The sequence below is a fragment of the Harpia harpyja genome, chromosome 5 (assembly GCF_026419915.1).
Source record: "Harpia harpyja isolate bHarHar1 chromosome 5, bHarHar1 primary haplotype, whole genome shotgun sequence".
Classification (NCBI taxonomy): domain Eukaryota; kingdom Metazoa; phylum Chordata; class Aves; order Accipitriformes; family Accipitridae; genus Harpia; species Harpia harpyja.
In genome coordinates this window covers 51,275,147-51,292,286 of record NC_068944.1, presented here as the reverse complement: position 1 = coordinate 51,292,286, position 17,140 = coordinate 51,275,147, and the positions used below count along the sequence as shown (strand labels likewise).

Sequence of the window (17,140 nt, the reverse complement as noted above, 5' to 3'; positions counted from 1 at the left end):
TTTCTTTATATCCTTTGTTTGAACTGAAGTTTTTCCTGAAGTTCTCCATGCTGATTTGAGCTCTAGTCTGCATACAGAGTAAGGACAGCTCCTGCACCAAAAAGTTTGGATGCTGTGGACAAGATCCTGAACTAAGCCAGGCCAGCATACTGTTACTGTGTGCCCATGGCTTAGAAGCTGTGTCATTCACACTTTGACCCTGAGTCTGAAGATTACAGAAGTACGTACTTACAGAGTTCTTTCAAGCCTCAATTTTGACAGAATCTAATAGAAATAGCAAAGTAGTTGGTTGCAGAGGGTGGGTGGGATCAACTTGTTCTCCTTTCCTCCTTCTGCCATATTCTTTGTATTCATTTTTGTCGCAGAAGTTAAACCCCAGTGAGAGGATAAAGCGCTGTGATGAATGCTGCTGCTTGGCTGGGAGCAGGTCCAGCCAGGGGCTGAGCCACATGCCCACCTCCTCTCTCTCTAGCACACACACATGGCACCATGGGCAACTTATCTCTCTCGCACTTCCATAATTCAAAACAGAGACAGATGAGGAAAGGTAAGGCTATGCATTAGTATCAGATATGAAGCCCAGCTGCTGGAGAAGAGAGCAGGACAAATGCAGCATGTGCATTGCAGAGTGGTCTCAAGGATGGATCAGAATGGCCTATTTCTTCTCTAGCACTCTTGTTGGTCTTTGCTTCTGTTTCTTTGACCTGCCTATAATCTACACTTCAGTTTTGAAAGGAAAGAAAAGGATTTTGTGATGCTTAAAGTGAAAACCATTTAGAAACCCTTTGATACAGTAAGGAAATTAGCATCCAACCACAGATGCTCAAAGAACTTCTTGCCTTCATTATCATGAGTGACTATGCATATTTGAAAGAGTGTCCTGTCAGCTGTCAATGTAATAATAGACCTATTTACAGAAGCGGGACCTGATTTGCCCCCACTATTTCCTGTTAATATACCAATACTGTGCAATGGGGACAGAATGTTGTTTTTATTCTGGTATTAAAAAAACCCAATAGGTCATATAATGATTGTTCATCCCTAGGGTCAGGTTTGAATATAATTTTTAAATGTCTGTAAATAATGACTTCTGTAAACCTTGCTCTAGTAAAGGAAGGAGGAGCGGAGGGATCACCCTGTATGTCAAGAAGTGGATATAGTGAAGAGCTGTCTCTGAAGAATAGACACGAGCAGGTTGAAAGCTTATGGGTAAGAATTAGAGACCAAGGCAACAAAGGGAACCTTGTGGTTGGTGTCTACTACAGGCCTCCTGATCAATAGGAGCCTATTGGCAAAGCCTTCTTGCTCCAGCCACAGGAGGCATCACACTCGCAGGCTCTCGTCCTGCTGGTGGACTTCAACCACCCCGACATCTGCTGGAAAAGTAGCACGGCGAGCTGTAGGCAATCCAGGAGACGCCTGGAGTGCATTGAGGATAACTTCTTAGACAGCCTTACAAGAGGGGATGTGGTACTGGGCCTGATGGTCACCAACGCAAGTGAGCTAACTGGTGGTGTCAAGACTGGAGGCAGCCTGGGCTGCAGTGATCATGCACTGGTGGAGTTCACAGTCCTGAGGGGTATGGGTCAGGTGAAGAGTAAAGTCAGAACCCTGAATTTTAGGAAAGCAAAATTCCAGCTGTTCAAGGAGTTAGTCAAGAGGACACCCTGGAAAATGTCCTCAGGGACAAGGGAACAGAACAGAGCTGGCAGATCTTTAAGGACGCTTTCCATAGAGCGCAAGAGCTCTCGATCCCCACGTGTAAGAAATCAGGAAAAGAAGGCAAGAGACCGGCATGGCTGAGTCGAGACGTGCTGGTCAAAGTAAAAGGCAAGAAGGAAATGCACAGGCAGTGGAAGCAGGGACAGGTATCCTGGGAAGAGTATAGGGACACTGCCCAGTTGTGTAGGGATGGGGTCAGGAAGGCCAAGGCGCGGCTGGAGCTGAACTTGGCAAGGGATGCAAAGAATAATAAGAAGGGCTTCCACAGGTATGTCAGCCAGAAAAGGAAGGTCAAAGAAAGTGTACCCTCCGATGAACAAGCCTGGCAAACTGGTAACAATGGACAAGGAGAAGGCTGAGGTACTCAACAACTATTTTGCCTCAGTCTTCACTGGTAACCTCTCTTCCCACGCCTCTCAAGTGGATGGACTTCTTGAGCAAAGTCCCTCTGTAAGTCCCACTGTAAGAGAAGATCAGGTTCGTGACTGCCTGAGGAACCTGAACATACATAAGTCTATGGGACCTCACGAGATGCACCCCAGAGTCCTGAGGGAATTGGCTGATGTAGTTGCCAAGCCACTCTCCACGATATCTGAACAGTTGTGGCAGTCAGGTGGAAAGTCCCTGGTGACTGGAAAAAAGGAAACATTGCACCTATTTTTAAAAAAGGGCCAAAAGGAGGACCCTGGGAACTAGCGACCTGTCAGCCTCACCTCTGTGCCTGTCAAGATCATGGAACAGATCCTCCTAGAAGCTATGCTAAGGCACATGGAGGACAGGGAGGTGATTCGAGACAGCCAGCATGGCTTCTCCAAGGGCAAGTCTTGCCTCACCAACCTAGTGACCTTCTATGATGGAGTGACTACATCAGTGGACAAGGGAAGAGCTACAGATCTTGTCTATCTGGAATTCTGTAAGGCCTTTGACACGTGCCCCACAACATCCTTCTCTCTAAACTGGAGAGAGATGCATTTGGTGGATGGACTGTTCGGTGGATGAGGAATTGGCTGGATGGTCGCATCCAGAGGGTACTGGTCAACAGCTCAATGTCCGGATGGAGGTCAGTGACAAGTGGTGTCCCTCAGGGGTCCGTATTGGGACCAGTACTGTTTAATATCTTTATCAATGACATAGACAGTAGGATCGAGTGCACCCTCAGCAAGTTTGTGGACGACACCAAGCTGAGTGGTGCAGTTGACATGCCTGAGGGATGGGATGCCATCCAGAGGGACGTGGACAAGCTTGAGAAGTGGGTCTGTGTGAACCTCATGAGGTTCCACAAGGCCAAGTGCAAGGTCCTGCATCTTGGTTGGGGAAATCCCCGGTGTCAATGCAGGCTGGAGGATGAAGGGATTGAGAGCAGCCCTCTGGAGAAGGACTTGGGGGTACTGCTGAATGAAAAACTGGACATGAGCCAGCAATGTGCGCTCGCAGCCAAGAAAGAGAACCGTGTCATGGGCTGCATCAGAAGCATGGCCAGCAGGTCGAGGGAGGTGATTCTGCCCCTCTGCTCCGGTGAGACTCAACCTTGATTATTGCATCCAGCTCTGGAGCCCTCAGGACAGGAAGGACATGGACCTGTTGGAGCGGGTCCAGAGGAGGGCCACAAAAATGATCAGAGGGATGGAACACGTCTCCTTTGAGGAAAGGCTGAGGGAGTTGGGGTTGTTTAGCCTGGAGAAGAGAAGGGTCCGGGGACACCTTATTGCAGCCTTTCAATACTTAAAGGGGGCTTATAAGAAAGATGGGGACAGACTTTTTAATAGGGCCTGTAGTGATAGGACAAGAGGTAATGGTTTTAAACTAAAAGAGGGTAGATTTAGACTGGATATAAGGAAGACATTTTTTATGATGAGGGTGGAGAAACACAGGAACAGGTTGCCCAGAGAGGTGGTAGATGCCCCATCCCTGGAAACATTCAAGGTCAGGCTGGATGGGGCTCTGAGCAACCTGATCTAGTTGAAGATGTCCCTGCTCATTGCAGGGGGGTTGGACTAGATGACCTTTAAAGGTCCCTTCCACCCCAAACTATGACTCTATGATTCTAAATGTGGCCTATACATTGAAAGAAGATTTTTATGCTCTATAATTTAAAAAAATCTCTGTAGTAGAACTTAACCATATACCTCTTTCTTAAAAGTACAACAGTATTTATCAGTAACTGTTAAAATTATAGGATTATTTCTTAAAAATGATAAAGTAAGTGTTGACTGAACTTTTTAATACTGAACATTTAGGAGTCATTTATGATGCTATAAAGTGCTATTTGAAACACCACAAAGGACACATTTACTGCATGTCTATATGACATATGACATGTATCATGTGCTGCAGAGTGTAATTAAATTCAAGGCAATGCGACCTTGCCATGGAATTCCCAGTAAATTCTACTATATAGAGAGATTTAAATAAGTTCTCTCCACTATGTTAGTGAAATGCCAATTAAATTCATGCTACTGAGCCTTATAAGAAATTGTTCAAGCTAGTAATAAATTTTCTATCTGACACTGCTGAATTGTGTATCACAGTTAATATAATAAACTGCAATTTTCCCAGCAATTGGGGTTGTTACTGGAAATGCTTGTTATAAGCCTAGTCAGTGGTGATGCAACTAATTTGCTGTATGAGAAAGCAGCAGCTACCAGCCACACCTGGGGCATCAGCTCAGGAATCAGAGGTACTAGAGCATGCAGTTGTGTCACATGAAGACTACGGCAAGAATAACTAAGAAAGGGAAGCCTTAGAGAAACATCAGCATTTGAAGACTACTCGCAAGTGTTGGGGTCTCATGACATGCACTTAGAACGCTGGGGAAAGAAATTTTGATCTAATAAATAACTGCTTTCCTGTGCAAGTGGAGAATCTCAGCTGATAAAGTCTTTTGGGGTAGGATTAGTTGCCTTTTAGACTGCTGAGTGGTCATGATGGTCTCAAGTTATACCATGGACCTTTTTTCAGAAGTGAACTTCCTCTGCACCACAGTGGCAAGAGTCGGGGATGCAGAGAAAACACCTTTTCAGAATTGTCTGTATACATTATATTATCTTTAATTAAAATTACTTATCGTTTTGGAAGTTTTTGTTGAGTTGTACCATTTAAGCCGTTTTTAAAAGATCATGCTATAGCACAGCCTCAAAGGAACACATACCGTAACCTGAAAAATCCATGTTTATAAGGAAAAGAATCTGAGTACAGTCCATCTACTGGAGGATAGATACGTAATGCTTATCCCTGTGTTCACCTAAGACATACAGTCACAATGAAGTCAACTCTGCAGAGTGTCTGATTACACTACACAATTTCTCTAGAGACATATTAGACAGAGTATTTTTAATTCCATATGAATTTTAAGATTTTTTTGTTCATAGTTTGTGATTTGCAAGAAATAGGGGAGAGAGAGCATGGACCAAATGTGGGCTGCCAATTAGGCCAATGATCCATAGAGATATATGTATCTTTAATTAGCAGTCATAGTTTCATCCAGCCAAATTGTTGTAATTCTCCTCTCCCCCTAATAATCCCAGCCCCAAATAAAATCCAACTGAATAAAAGATTATAAGTTCCTAAGAACATGTTTTAGAGAGGCAATGATTATTTTCACAGAAGGCAAAGCAATAGAAATTCAGAAAAATCTCTCTGGGCACCTACAATTATAGTTCTTAACTTGTAGGAATCATAACTTTACTTACATATACAAGCAGCTGCAATTAACCTGACTGCATCATATGGCGGCTCACAATGAGGAAAAATTGGTTGAACAATATAGTTAGCAAACGTGATTGCTATCACTGCCTGGGTTGTCGGTTCGATAATTAGCAAGGAAGACCAGAGTCTGATGAAGGCCACAAAAGCACCAAATGCTTCCAGGATATAGGCGTAACTGGCTCCAGATTTAACGATGGATGTTCCCAATTCAGCGTAACACAAAGCTCCGAACAGTGAAAACATCCCACCAAGCGCCCAGATGACTAGAGAGAGTCCATAGGAAGCACTGTACATTAAAACACCTCTGGGTGATACAAATATCCCAGAGCCAATCATGTTCCCTACAATTAAAGAAACTCCATTTAGTAATGTGATTTCTTTTTTCATCTGCATTTTTTCACTTTTCTCCGCCATATTGTCCATTTCAGCTTTTCCATTCTTAGTTTTGGATTTTTTATTGCAGCATATTCGCCAGGGGGCTGGCATCTTCAGCTATCATTACCTGAAAACAAGAGGAGAAAACATCTTTTGTAATGCACATGGCATCAGAGACATGGATAAGATAATTAGCATACAAGGCATAAACAATACAAAGAACAATTATTTTGCTTGCTTTTATCTTGCAGTCCAGGAACCACATACCAGTGAATTTTCTTAACTTTCACTGTTCTGTACCTTTTTAATGGATAAATGTGAGGCCACTGTCCTTGGTTATAGATCCTGAAGCTTTCATGAACTCTCAGTTCACTTTTATTATTTATCTTGAATTGTAATTCTATGTTATGTTACTGAAGTTATCTTAGGGAAGAAGGAGACACTGTACCCCTGGAAACATGTCCTAATACAGCTGGATTGTCCCCTACAGGTATACCTCTCCCTAAATTTTGCTCTCATCCCAGGAAGAACTTTATTTCATCATTATTTGTTTCACCAGATCACATCCATCTGAAAATTACCTGCTGAGGAACACAAGAGAAAAGAGAGAAGATGATACTCAAAAACTCCAACCTCAGGAGGTTAATGTTAATATGAGGATAAAGAAAAGAGCTTTAGCTGTTCCTAGAGATGAGATAGCTGCTGCAGTGAAGAGTGCAGCTTGTTTAGTTATTAACCTCACTTGACTTCTGGGTAGAAGCCGCTAGCATGCATAGGGATTGAGTTTTGAACAGCTTGTCCCTGGAACACTTTTGTATAAGGGAGTCCAACAAAACACGACTGTAAAAGCTTCCCACTCCGGTGCTCACAGGTCAGGATCCAAGTATGCTGGGAGCTGGGAAAAATGACGTAACTGCATAGCTGCATCGATAAATCAGCCCTGTGCACACATCGCACCTCTCTGGGGCTGCGGTCTGCAGGGATGGGGAAGGGAAATGTAACAGCCAGGACTGCAGCCAACTGTCTCAACTCTTGGGTCCTGCTGACTCATAATGACGCTTACTTAGAACAATGAATTTTTTTTGGTGCCTGTCTCAAAAGAAATTTATTTCTCCTTCTCTTCCCCTCTCCACACACACTCTAAAACACTTCCAGAGAAAAATTCCTCAAAATCCTATGGGCTAAAGCCAAGTTCTCTGAGTAGAACAATGCTCCTCCACGCGACACTGGCCAAAAACATTTGATCACAAATTTATGTTGTTCAAACTTGGGTCAATGGCCAGTTTAAATCAACCAACCTGCCCTCCCCAAATTTCCTGAAAGGTTTGCTTTCTGTTGCAAAGTATGTCTGTTTTAGCAGCCCTGAATAATTTAAAATTATATGTGTTCTTTTCCAGCTTTTTTTGGTGCAACTCAGTTTCTTAGTTGATCAAATAACTAATAAGGCCTGATGAGGATTAAAGATTAAAAGATGTGAAACTCTCTTTAAAGATTAAAGGCTTTTCTCATCCCAATGGCACTTTCTGTAACCGCAGGAGCACTGTGGGAACACTGGACTAAAGTTAAATATTAATTCTTGCCATAGGTGTTCAAGAGTGACTGCTGAGTCTCCCATCTTTTGCTGACCTCCTCTTCGCATGAGTGACTCCTCTTCTCATTTTGTCCCTCTAAGAATAAAAACCGTCACCTTGGCCTGGGGTGAGGAGTTTCAGGCATCCAATACACCAGTCATGTATCTTCCTTAAAATTCCTGATAAGCATTTCCAGTTTACTACTATGAACACAATTTCTCTGCTTCTGTGAAAGAAAGGGGGGAAAAGAAGTCACACACCCCCACCCCCCCAGCCCCCCCGAAACACGAGCTAGTACTTCCAGAACCTCCTGGCTCTGTCTCTGCTTTCCATGTCTATGTGAAATGTTGGCAGAATCCCCCTCCCATGATAGCAGCTGTCCGGAGAGCCCATCAGGACAGCAGCAAGCTAGAAATTTGGGCAGAACTCTGTATTAATACAACTTTGGCAGCAGAACTGGTTTAAAATCACCTTGTCCTTTTTGTGCCTGATCTGGGAATTATTTATTTATTTATTTATTAGTATTTTTTTAATTTTTAAATGTGGGTCATTCAGAGCTCTGGCTCTGAACCAAAATGCATAAATGTTTGAGTGAGGCTCAATGGGAGTGAGGATTTTAAATTCAGCTGTTCCTGAGGTCATGTGAACATGAAGCTATGCAAGTAGTGATAAAAACCAATGGCTATCAGTTTTCCTGAAATAAAGTCTCACTGATAAATGAGGTAAAGTTATTTTCCTGTAAAGTAGGATACATAATGCAATTGGTAGGTTGTCACTAGTACAGGTAAGTTGTGTACATGATATCAAACCTGAACTTTGATGTCTAGTACGATGACCTGGTAGCTAAATGGAATTTGAGCATTTAAACTGGCAATGCTACTTGAGTTTAGTAGAACTTTTACAATCTGTAGCTTTCAGGAGAGCACAAAGGTAAAGATTAAATTATTTTCTTAAGTAACACAATGTTTTGCATATTTTTTTCTTCTCTCTTGTGCTGACAAAAGATTATTTCAGATCTCTCAAAATGTGTAACCAGAGCTGTGTAGGGAAATATTTCTTTCATAAATAAGTGACTGTGGATGAAACCATTTTGAAAGAAAAACAATTAGAAGAAGAAACAAGTTCAAACTTCTGTACTTTGAGAGATGTCCCATTAGCAAAACTTTTAACCTGAATTAAGTCCACAAATAGGTACAGCCTGAGAATCAAAGGATAACAGATTCAGTTTCCATAACCAAGATGTGTAACTTCACTGTGGTTAAGTTACCCCAATTTATATCAGCTGAAAATCTCCAAGAAAGTAGCAATTTGAGAATAAAATATTTTAAACAGCTTCTGCCTGTCCCTCCCCCACCCCCCCAAGCCAATAGCAATATTCCCACTGGCTTTGGCAGTGCATTGATTTCATTCAGTAGGGTCACAATGTTGAAGCTGTTACTGATTTCTTTATTGAGAACTATGTCTTCCTTAAATAAACAGAGTTTGCCTGAGGCAGGACTCATGCTAGTTCTCAGCAAAGTCTTCATGCTATTAAAAAAATAATGGAATATAGGAAGTCATCTCCTGTACAGATCTTCCCATATAATAGCAAAATGAGAAGAAATTTTTTGTCAACTGTGTAAAGAATTTACTGCTGTTACAATCCAGGCAGTGATGAAAACAATTTGAGGATACGCCCAATGTCTGTTGCCATGGTCTAACCCTTTCCCTCATAGACAGTTTCTGCTATTTTGTCCCTACTGAACCTGGCCCATAGTCCTGCCCTACTGTCATCACTGTCACTTCATCCACATGCTGTGCAATGCATGCAAAGGATGCAAAGAACCTCCCTTTTTTAATTACTGCATTATATAAATCTTTTCATTCTCAGGAAGCCACTGTGAATTCCTGTCTGCTAGAGGATTCACTGTAAGGATTTGTTACCTATTATAATACAGGATTTTCCTGACCTGAAGGAAGGTCCCTGCTCTCTTGGTCCCCATGGACTGTGACAAGCCGAAAGAGTTACTGCTCTCTGGAAATCAGAGATTCAGACAGGCATCAACATGCCAATGTGCCTCAGAGGCTGCAGCAGGCTAAATGAGACAGCTGCAAACACTTGCCTGTGCCTTGTGCCAGCAAGTGATCTCTATGACAAAACTTCAGAACCCTGTTTTCATGCAGGTCCTGCTCTTCCTTAGGGTCTCCCTCAACAAATGGAGGAAAATTTTCATCTTAGAGAAAAAGCAGAATGCCTTGCGAGCACAGACAGGCATAATGGCCCTAAATCCTTTGCAATCTTATGTTTACCTGTATGCACAAACAGCAACAGAAAGGAACTTGTAGATGGACACCCAAGAAGTTAAAGAAAACAATAACACCATATACAGGTAATTCTCAATAGCTCATTTTTTAGTCAAGCCACTGCCAGAATTCATAGAGAAAAGTGAAGGAAGAAGGGACAGCTTGACAGTAGTTGAAAACCAGAGTTAAAACCAAAGACAGTTCTTCCATAAATTAGTGCAGGACTGGTTTAGCAGGGCAGGATTTTCTCAGACACTTCCCATCCTTCAGGGATCTACAGCCTCATGAGTGATTGCCTTCTTCTCGAGGAGGTAATTAACCTTTGCCAAATGATTAAGCAAGGCTTGGTCAGGGGTTATGGAAGTGTGACATCTTATGAACTGCTCCATAGACTTCCAGAGGGACCAAGCTCCTTCTATTTGTTAGGACATTTTGAAATTCTCCACTTTTAATTCAAGAAATACTAGTAAATAAATCCAAGGATCTCTCTCAGAGACCCAATATTGTTCCCTTCAGCAGATTCCCTTGGAAACTGAGGGCAGTTAGAAAGTAACCTCCTCTCAAAGATGTTGGAACATGCTGGACATCAAATTTACTCCTTAATATTATTTCAGATAATTTCATGGCCTTTTCTTTAGGTGATTGTTGTCTACTGCCACATAATTTCTCAATAATGAAAGTCTGCTATGTCATCAATGAACGTCGCAAAGTCAAACCAGGCAATAAAACCGATAAAACCCCAGTATTTTCTAGTTTCAGTTAGAAAACTAATGATATTAAGGATGACATTTAAACCCAAAATCTAGCATATTTTAATTATGTTTGCATTAGAAATCAATATATGTGTACAAAGCCATTTTAAAAGTCATGAGCAATCTGTTATTTTCTCCAAGTACACTCTGGGTAATTTTCTCCTGTGTGTAGCAGATTGACCAAAAATAAAAAAAAAACCCAACCAACCATATAAGTTTATATTAATAGCTATTGGAATATGAAATCAGATGAGCCAGCAGTTTTCAACATGACCAAAAATTTATAGATCAAACTTCAAAACACTGTGGCTGAGCATGAGCATCAACAGGTCTTAAAGGGAGTATTCGTGGCAGATTATACTGTTGAACGTTTTCCAGTGAGAGAGGACATCAAGCAAACAAAACAAGTTTATGCATTATGAAGGAACAGCATAAAATAAAACATTCTTAGCAATAATAATAAAAACCCCAAACAGCAATAAAAAATCCACTTTGATCTCCTCTGAAGAAAACATATCCCGCTCAGTAGGAAATGAGCATATTTCCTTTTAGTTTTTAAATTTTATGTTTATAAAAATATTCACTGAATTAATGCTTTACATGCTCCAATTGCATTACTGTGGTCAGAGGCTGCTTCTCCCACAGGAGGGACTAGCTCTACCCTCAGCACTCCATTCCCACCCCTAAGCAAATCACAGAGGATATTTGAGAGAGAAGCTATTGTAGACCAAATCTAAGAAAGGTTTTAAAAAGAGAAGGTAGCAGCTTACCAGAGGGTAGGTGATATGCTTGCTTCCTTTAGCAGAAAGGCTACTGTAATTGAATAGTGACTCTCTAGCTGCTGCTCTAAATAAGCACATATCTGTTTCACCAGGATGGGTAAGTAAGTTAACACTAATATGAATTGCCTCTTCTCCCACTTTTGGTTTAGCCTTGCCTTTAGCCACTATTTTTATTACAGTAGCATGAACACTAAAATCAATAAGAGCTTTCAAGAAAGAAGATCCCAGACTCTCCTGGAATGTGGTTTCTCCAAACAACCTCAACTGAGGTCATTAGCAGGCAGAAGCAGTCAGCTTAAATATCAGCTGCTCTCTATTGCTTATAAAGTTGTGATAGAAATAAGACAAAAGGAAGGTTGGGGGGGGGGGGGGGGAAATCCTTCATCCATGTGTCACTGAAACCAAGAACAACACTTTCCCAGATGTTAGTGTGAAGCAAATGCAGTCTAATTCCTTCTTGTTAATTTAGAAAGCCACAACGGCTTTTTACTAACACTGTAGACAAAGATGATGTTTATTCTTATGGCATAACTTGCCAAAACAGAAAGATTTTCAGAGTGGGGAGATTAGCAAAAAGTGGTAGTTAACTGAAAATCACAGGTATTATTTCATTTCAGACAATCTAATGTTTTTCTGTTTACTTTTTCTGATATATTTTCTTTTAAGTTTAATCTACTCATTGTTAAATATTTATCAACGCAGTTATTTTTCTTAACTGGAGAATTATATATCTGTGACTTTTCTAATAACTTATGACATGATGCATGATACACACAACAGGCTGATCTAGTGTTAAGATCTTATTTTAATTAAATAAGCTTTAAAAAAAAAATCTAACATAAAAAACAAGCAAAGAAAGAAATTACTTACCCAATGTATTCAGCTTTGTCTTCTGAAAAAATATGCTGTCCTGTCTATGAAGTACTTTTGGAAAGCCAGTATGGTATACAGCACAATGTCTACTGAAACAATTAAACATCCAGAAAATAAAGTCTTCTGGGCAGAGCGAAGTTAATGAATGCAAGAGCACTAAACTGGGATTTTTGTTTTCCATGAACGACAAGGCCACTAGTAAGGCAAAAACTTGTACTCACATGTCAAAGGGCATCTGCAAGGAGCTGATCCAGCAGGTCAAGAGTCTTAAGTCACTGGACTGAGTTGAGGCACCAGATAACAGGACTTCATCAGAATGGGCTACTAATCCACACAGGAAAGTGAAATAATTGAATTCACACACAGATATCCCTCCAATCAGTCTCAGTAATCCAACTGGAAAACAAGCAGAAGAGTTGCATCATGTTGCACGTTCCACACTGTAACCCACAGTGACCCAAAGGAATAATAAAAACAACCCAAATCTTTCTATCGTAAGTCAGTGCTCCTCCTATTTCTTCCTTTTAAAGTAACATCTTGTAAAAACATGCTTCTGTGATAGATTGACACAGGTCTACAGTTAATGTTTACACAGAAATGGCTGTGCTTTTTAAAAACACTATTCAAAGCAGGTATATGACAAGTATTTTGAATAAACAGCCTCCAAGTTGCTTTGTCTATGAACGACGGTTATTTATCCCTGAGAGCTCTCTAAGTCTGCCTGAAAAGATTGCACAATTCCAGCTGCCTGCAAGGCTGCGGTTACGTACATTATAATATATCAGGAAACATTTTGGCAACAGAATTGTTTTGCAGGGATGTTGTTCTCTGCTGGAAGAACAGAGAGGCTGAGAGCCACGTTCCTTAATCAGGGCCTCTGTCATCTTAAAATCTTTTTCTTCTGTCAGGGCAGTGTTAACAACCTATAGCCTAAAAACCAGAATGCATATTTTGAAGAATACATAATTACTTTCACTCTGAAATTTGAACTTGAATTTGTTCTGTTTCTGATTTGGGGCACCAAACTGTTTTTTTGATTATGTGGTATGCTGACGGACTCTCTCCTCAGATATATGCCCCTTCTTAGAGCTGGAGAGCACCTTTATATTGTTCATATATCCCCCTCCTAAGCCAGCTTCAGCCCTTTGTTTTAATTCTGTAGAGGCTGCATGTTGGAACACGAAACAAAACATTTTCTTCATTAACGTTTCCCATATTCCTATTGGTCTGACCCTGATCATTACGTCCTACTTGACATTTCCCACAAATTTACAGTAACAGCACATAAATTAGCATTGAGCAATCATAAAGCATGCAGTGTGCATGAAAAACATTTCTTTCTTGAACATTTCTTCTGTGAACACAAAACCTAGTTCCCTTGCAAAGGAAGATTACACTTACTTGCATTTTAAGTAAGCAGGATGGATAACGTGAAGTGAATGTGACTTCCTTTATAACATATTTTTCTCATTCATTTTTAGTCTTGCAGAATTTGACTGGCACTTCTGCAGTGAGGATTCTCCTGTGCCAACTTACTGCTCATAGCAATTCTTCTGTTATAGCTACACATACACACTTTTGCTTATGGAACAGCAGAGCGAGGTACACTTGCCTGAATAAGCCTGTGACATTTTCTGGTTTCTTGCCTACAATTCCATTACTGCTCAGGAAGGCTTTTCATACTCTGCACTGGAAACAAGAGTACTTCAATTACTTCCAGAGCCCTCTTCATTCATACCACTGCCCAGATGCACCAAACAGTTCGGCTACACCTCTGCCACGTCCTCTGCTTCCTCCTGCTCCTTACCTCTGCCCCCTGTGTCTTAGTGCTCAGCCAGCACAGGCTCCTGCAGTCCGTCTACAACAGGTGCACTTACAACTAACCCTGACTGAAAAAATACTGCCAAACACCCTCTGCTATTAGTTGCAAGAGTCTGAATGACAAACAAAGCCCACCATTTGTGCAATCCTGGTAAAATCAGATACTTACTTGCCCATGAAGTTGGTGCAGGACAGAGCATAGTGCACAGACCACATCAAGGAATGTCTACCAACCATGTTAACTCAAGGTATGGGAGCAGAACACAAGGATCAGCCACTACTAAGTGACTAGGTGCTAAAATGGCATATGAAATCTAATGGTAACAAATGAAAAATAGTATGTATAGTCCTACGTTTCTATTTTTCCCCATGTACATGTAAAAAGATGTTTTTACGTGTACATTTTAAAGGGCTCTCAAGGAGCTGTTACAACTTAGAGAAAAGCTTTTATTGTCAGCAAGAACAGTGCTCTGAAACATCAGCAGCATTCTTCCTTGGCATGAAAAAGCTGAAAAATCTCTTAGAAATTGCTATGAAGAAGTGAGGAGAGCACAAAATACTGTTGTGTATTGGAAGGTGCAAGGGGGAAACCAACCAGCTTTCCAAACGGTAGGGCTCCTGAGTGCTCGCAACCCTTTCTCTCACAGAACAGGGTCCCACTTGCCACATCCACAGATCTGGCATGACTGTAGCAGACACCCCCGGCGTGGGCTTCCTGACAGAGAAGTTGTGCATGAACTGCATGACTGTGCCTGACTGTCCTCGCCGACCCTGGGCTTGCCGCCACAGTCAAAATCAGTGCTGAGTGTTCCAGTTGCACAGAAACTCTGTTCCTCTTTCATAGCACTGGAGTTAAACAACAGAAGAAGTGGCAGACTTTGACATATTGGCTCATACATCTGTCACCTCCACACACCGTTCAGATGCCCAGTATGGATCAGGTATGCAGCCTCCACCTCCCCTTCCCCATGCCTACCCCAAAGCTTTCTCCTTACCCCTTCTTCTGTATCCCTCAAGTCCTGAGTGTGGCTGCCCCCTCCTCCATTTCACTCTTGAGGAAATCTGTGCTTGCCTAACACGTTGGAGAGGGCAGGTTTATGGATTTTACTCCCTCACAGAGGGAGGCTCAGGGCCCAAGGAAAGAAAAGGGAGATAGGACTGATTTCTACTGAGTGGCCTCAGGGTTTCCTTGGAGGGCTGGGCTTTGGCTAGAACAACACTCATGGCCTTACAGATGCATGTGTATTCAGGACTGGGGGTAGAAAATTACTTTTCCTGCAGCTGTGCCACCTCTGGGTGATGGCACATGAAGAGGCGCAGCCCATAGTGATAGCAGCAGTGTGACAGCACCATTCCTGAATGTGACTCTGTAGGCCAGATAGATCATTATCATTATAATTATTGACTAACCCCAAGCTAGTTCCCTGCTGACAGGCAAGAGTCAGCAGGGAGACTTCAGAAAGCAGCAGGACGCTCTCTTCCCCTCAGCCAGGTGTCCTACCAGTGGGTCCTCATCTTCTATGTCCAACATTTCCTCTCCACTATGAGGAGACTGAAGGGTGGGCAACCACCACAGTTGCCCTGGCAGCACCTGGAATGGCTTTGGGATCTGTCCCACTCATTTCCCAGGGCTCCTCCACCCATCCACATGGCTTCTGGGGAACAGCAGCTCATGGGGCGCTGGCAGAAAAGCTGCAGCGGGCACACTGGCAGGCTGCAGAACCTGTCAGAGGCAAGTGAGTGCAAAGGTGCAGCAGCAGCACTGAGAAGGATCAATGGCACAAATCACAAATTTAGATCAGCCTGCCAGCCTGTACAGGTACCATCATGTACTCTGCACAGCACATAAAGCTAGGACGCATGGCGTCTGTGCTGTGCTCAAGTTCTGTTTGCTCTAAGGCAGAAATTGCTTTCCATGAGTTGGGAAATGCAAAGAAGGTGCAGACCCCCAGACGTGAGACATCAGACGCCACCTGGCAGGCCAAGGCTTTTTACACATAGCCGGACCGCTTTTACCTTCTTACACATAATTAAAAACAATAAATTACAAAGTTTGCAACTCATGCAGACCCTACTACAAGAACAACATATCGGCTTGTAAGAAGATACCTCTAAAGAAGCCTCTGTTCTAGTTACTAAAACCACAGTTCAGGAAAGCTCTTAACACAGGATGAATTTTGGACATACATCTAAGAAATGCTATTTTGCTACCTTGCATGACACAAATCTTTCTTTAGGCACTACTAATAATGAACAAACATGGCTTAAAATGTGACGTGCAGTGAAACACACAGTTCCAGCACCAAACTTCCACTAGCAAGGCTGGCAGCTTTCTTCAGAGCCTGTCCCTGCTAGGCATCTTTAGGTCTGCTCTACAAAAAGCACAACCATTCATTGACACCATTGTGCTGGTCTCAGCTACCTAGTTTGAATTTTACAGCCTTCAGGGAGAAGCAGGATAAAATGCAAATTCCCAGTTTCTGCCAAAAACTTACTTTTAAAAAATTAAACCCCCTCCTTTTCTATCCAAGAAATTATATATTGTATTCTTGTGATTCAGTTCACAAAATAAGACAGATATTGAAAAAAACTAAGCTGTTGGCAACTAGTAATGCCCACAATGAAGCCTGAATCATTGAAATGGGGCAGGTCTTACATCTCCATAGGTTTCCAAACAGCCATTGCTTAGGATTTCTCATTTATATGCTCCTTTTTATATGGTAGTTTAAGTAGATTTCGGCTTTTCTGATGCGCGAAGTTTGGATTTTCCCAAATTTTAGATAGTGTTAGCAGAATTTGTAATCATTTATTAGTGCTTGTAAAAATCATTTGCTTGTGCTGTGTTCTGAAAAACTAAAACCAGTAATTTTTTTACTAGTTTTGAAGCCACCTAGGTAAAGTCACTAAGACTTTCTGAAATGAGCTGAAAAAAATACCACATACCTTTTCCTCTCAGGTGGCCTCATTTGTGCCTCAACATACTAGCACCATCCTTCAGACAAATAAGGATAGCAGAGATGTTGTCCAAAGAAGGTTAACTCAGGTCATGGCAGGAGATACCCTTGCACATCAGTTCCAGCTTGGCAGGGCAGTGCATACTTGGATCTTTGTACAGACCCAAACTACTGCTCATCATGTAAATACTAAAAATAAAATTGAATTATAAGTTTGATCCAGCAACATGAGATGAGAAGTATTTATAGCAGATGACAAAGGTAAGGGAGTCATTAACTAAGGAAATATGAAAAAGGTATTA

The 17,140-nt window shown here is 41.8% G+C and overlaps 1 protein-coding gene across 4 annotated transcripts in view; it reads right to left on the bottom strand.

The window, feature by feature from the left end:
• Positions 1-16,920, bottom strand: part of LOC128141763 (Y+L amino acid transporter 2-like) — a 29,626-nt gene extending 12,706 nt beyond the window's left edge. The window contains exons 1-4 of one of the 4 annotated variants that reach the window (XM_052786852.1): positions 16,828-16,920; positions 12,285-12,459; positions 12,061-12,152; positions 5,412-5,929 (exon numbers count right to left, since the gene is read on the bottom strand). In XM_052786852.1, the coding sequence (XP_052642812.1) occupies positions 5,412-5,913 (502 nt within the window). In that variant the 5' untranslated portion in view covers positions 5,914-5,929; positions 12,061-12,152; positions 12,285-12,459; positions 16,828-16,920. Of the gene's footprint in view, positions 1-5,411; positions 5,930-12,060; positions 12,153-12,284; positions 12,460-12,833; positions 13,600-16,827 lie in introns of those variants that run through there. The other 3 variants (XM_052786853.1, XM_052786850.1, XM_052786851.1) reach the window with 3 other exon arrangements.
• Positions 16,921-17,140: the final 220 nt, after the last annotated feature.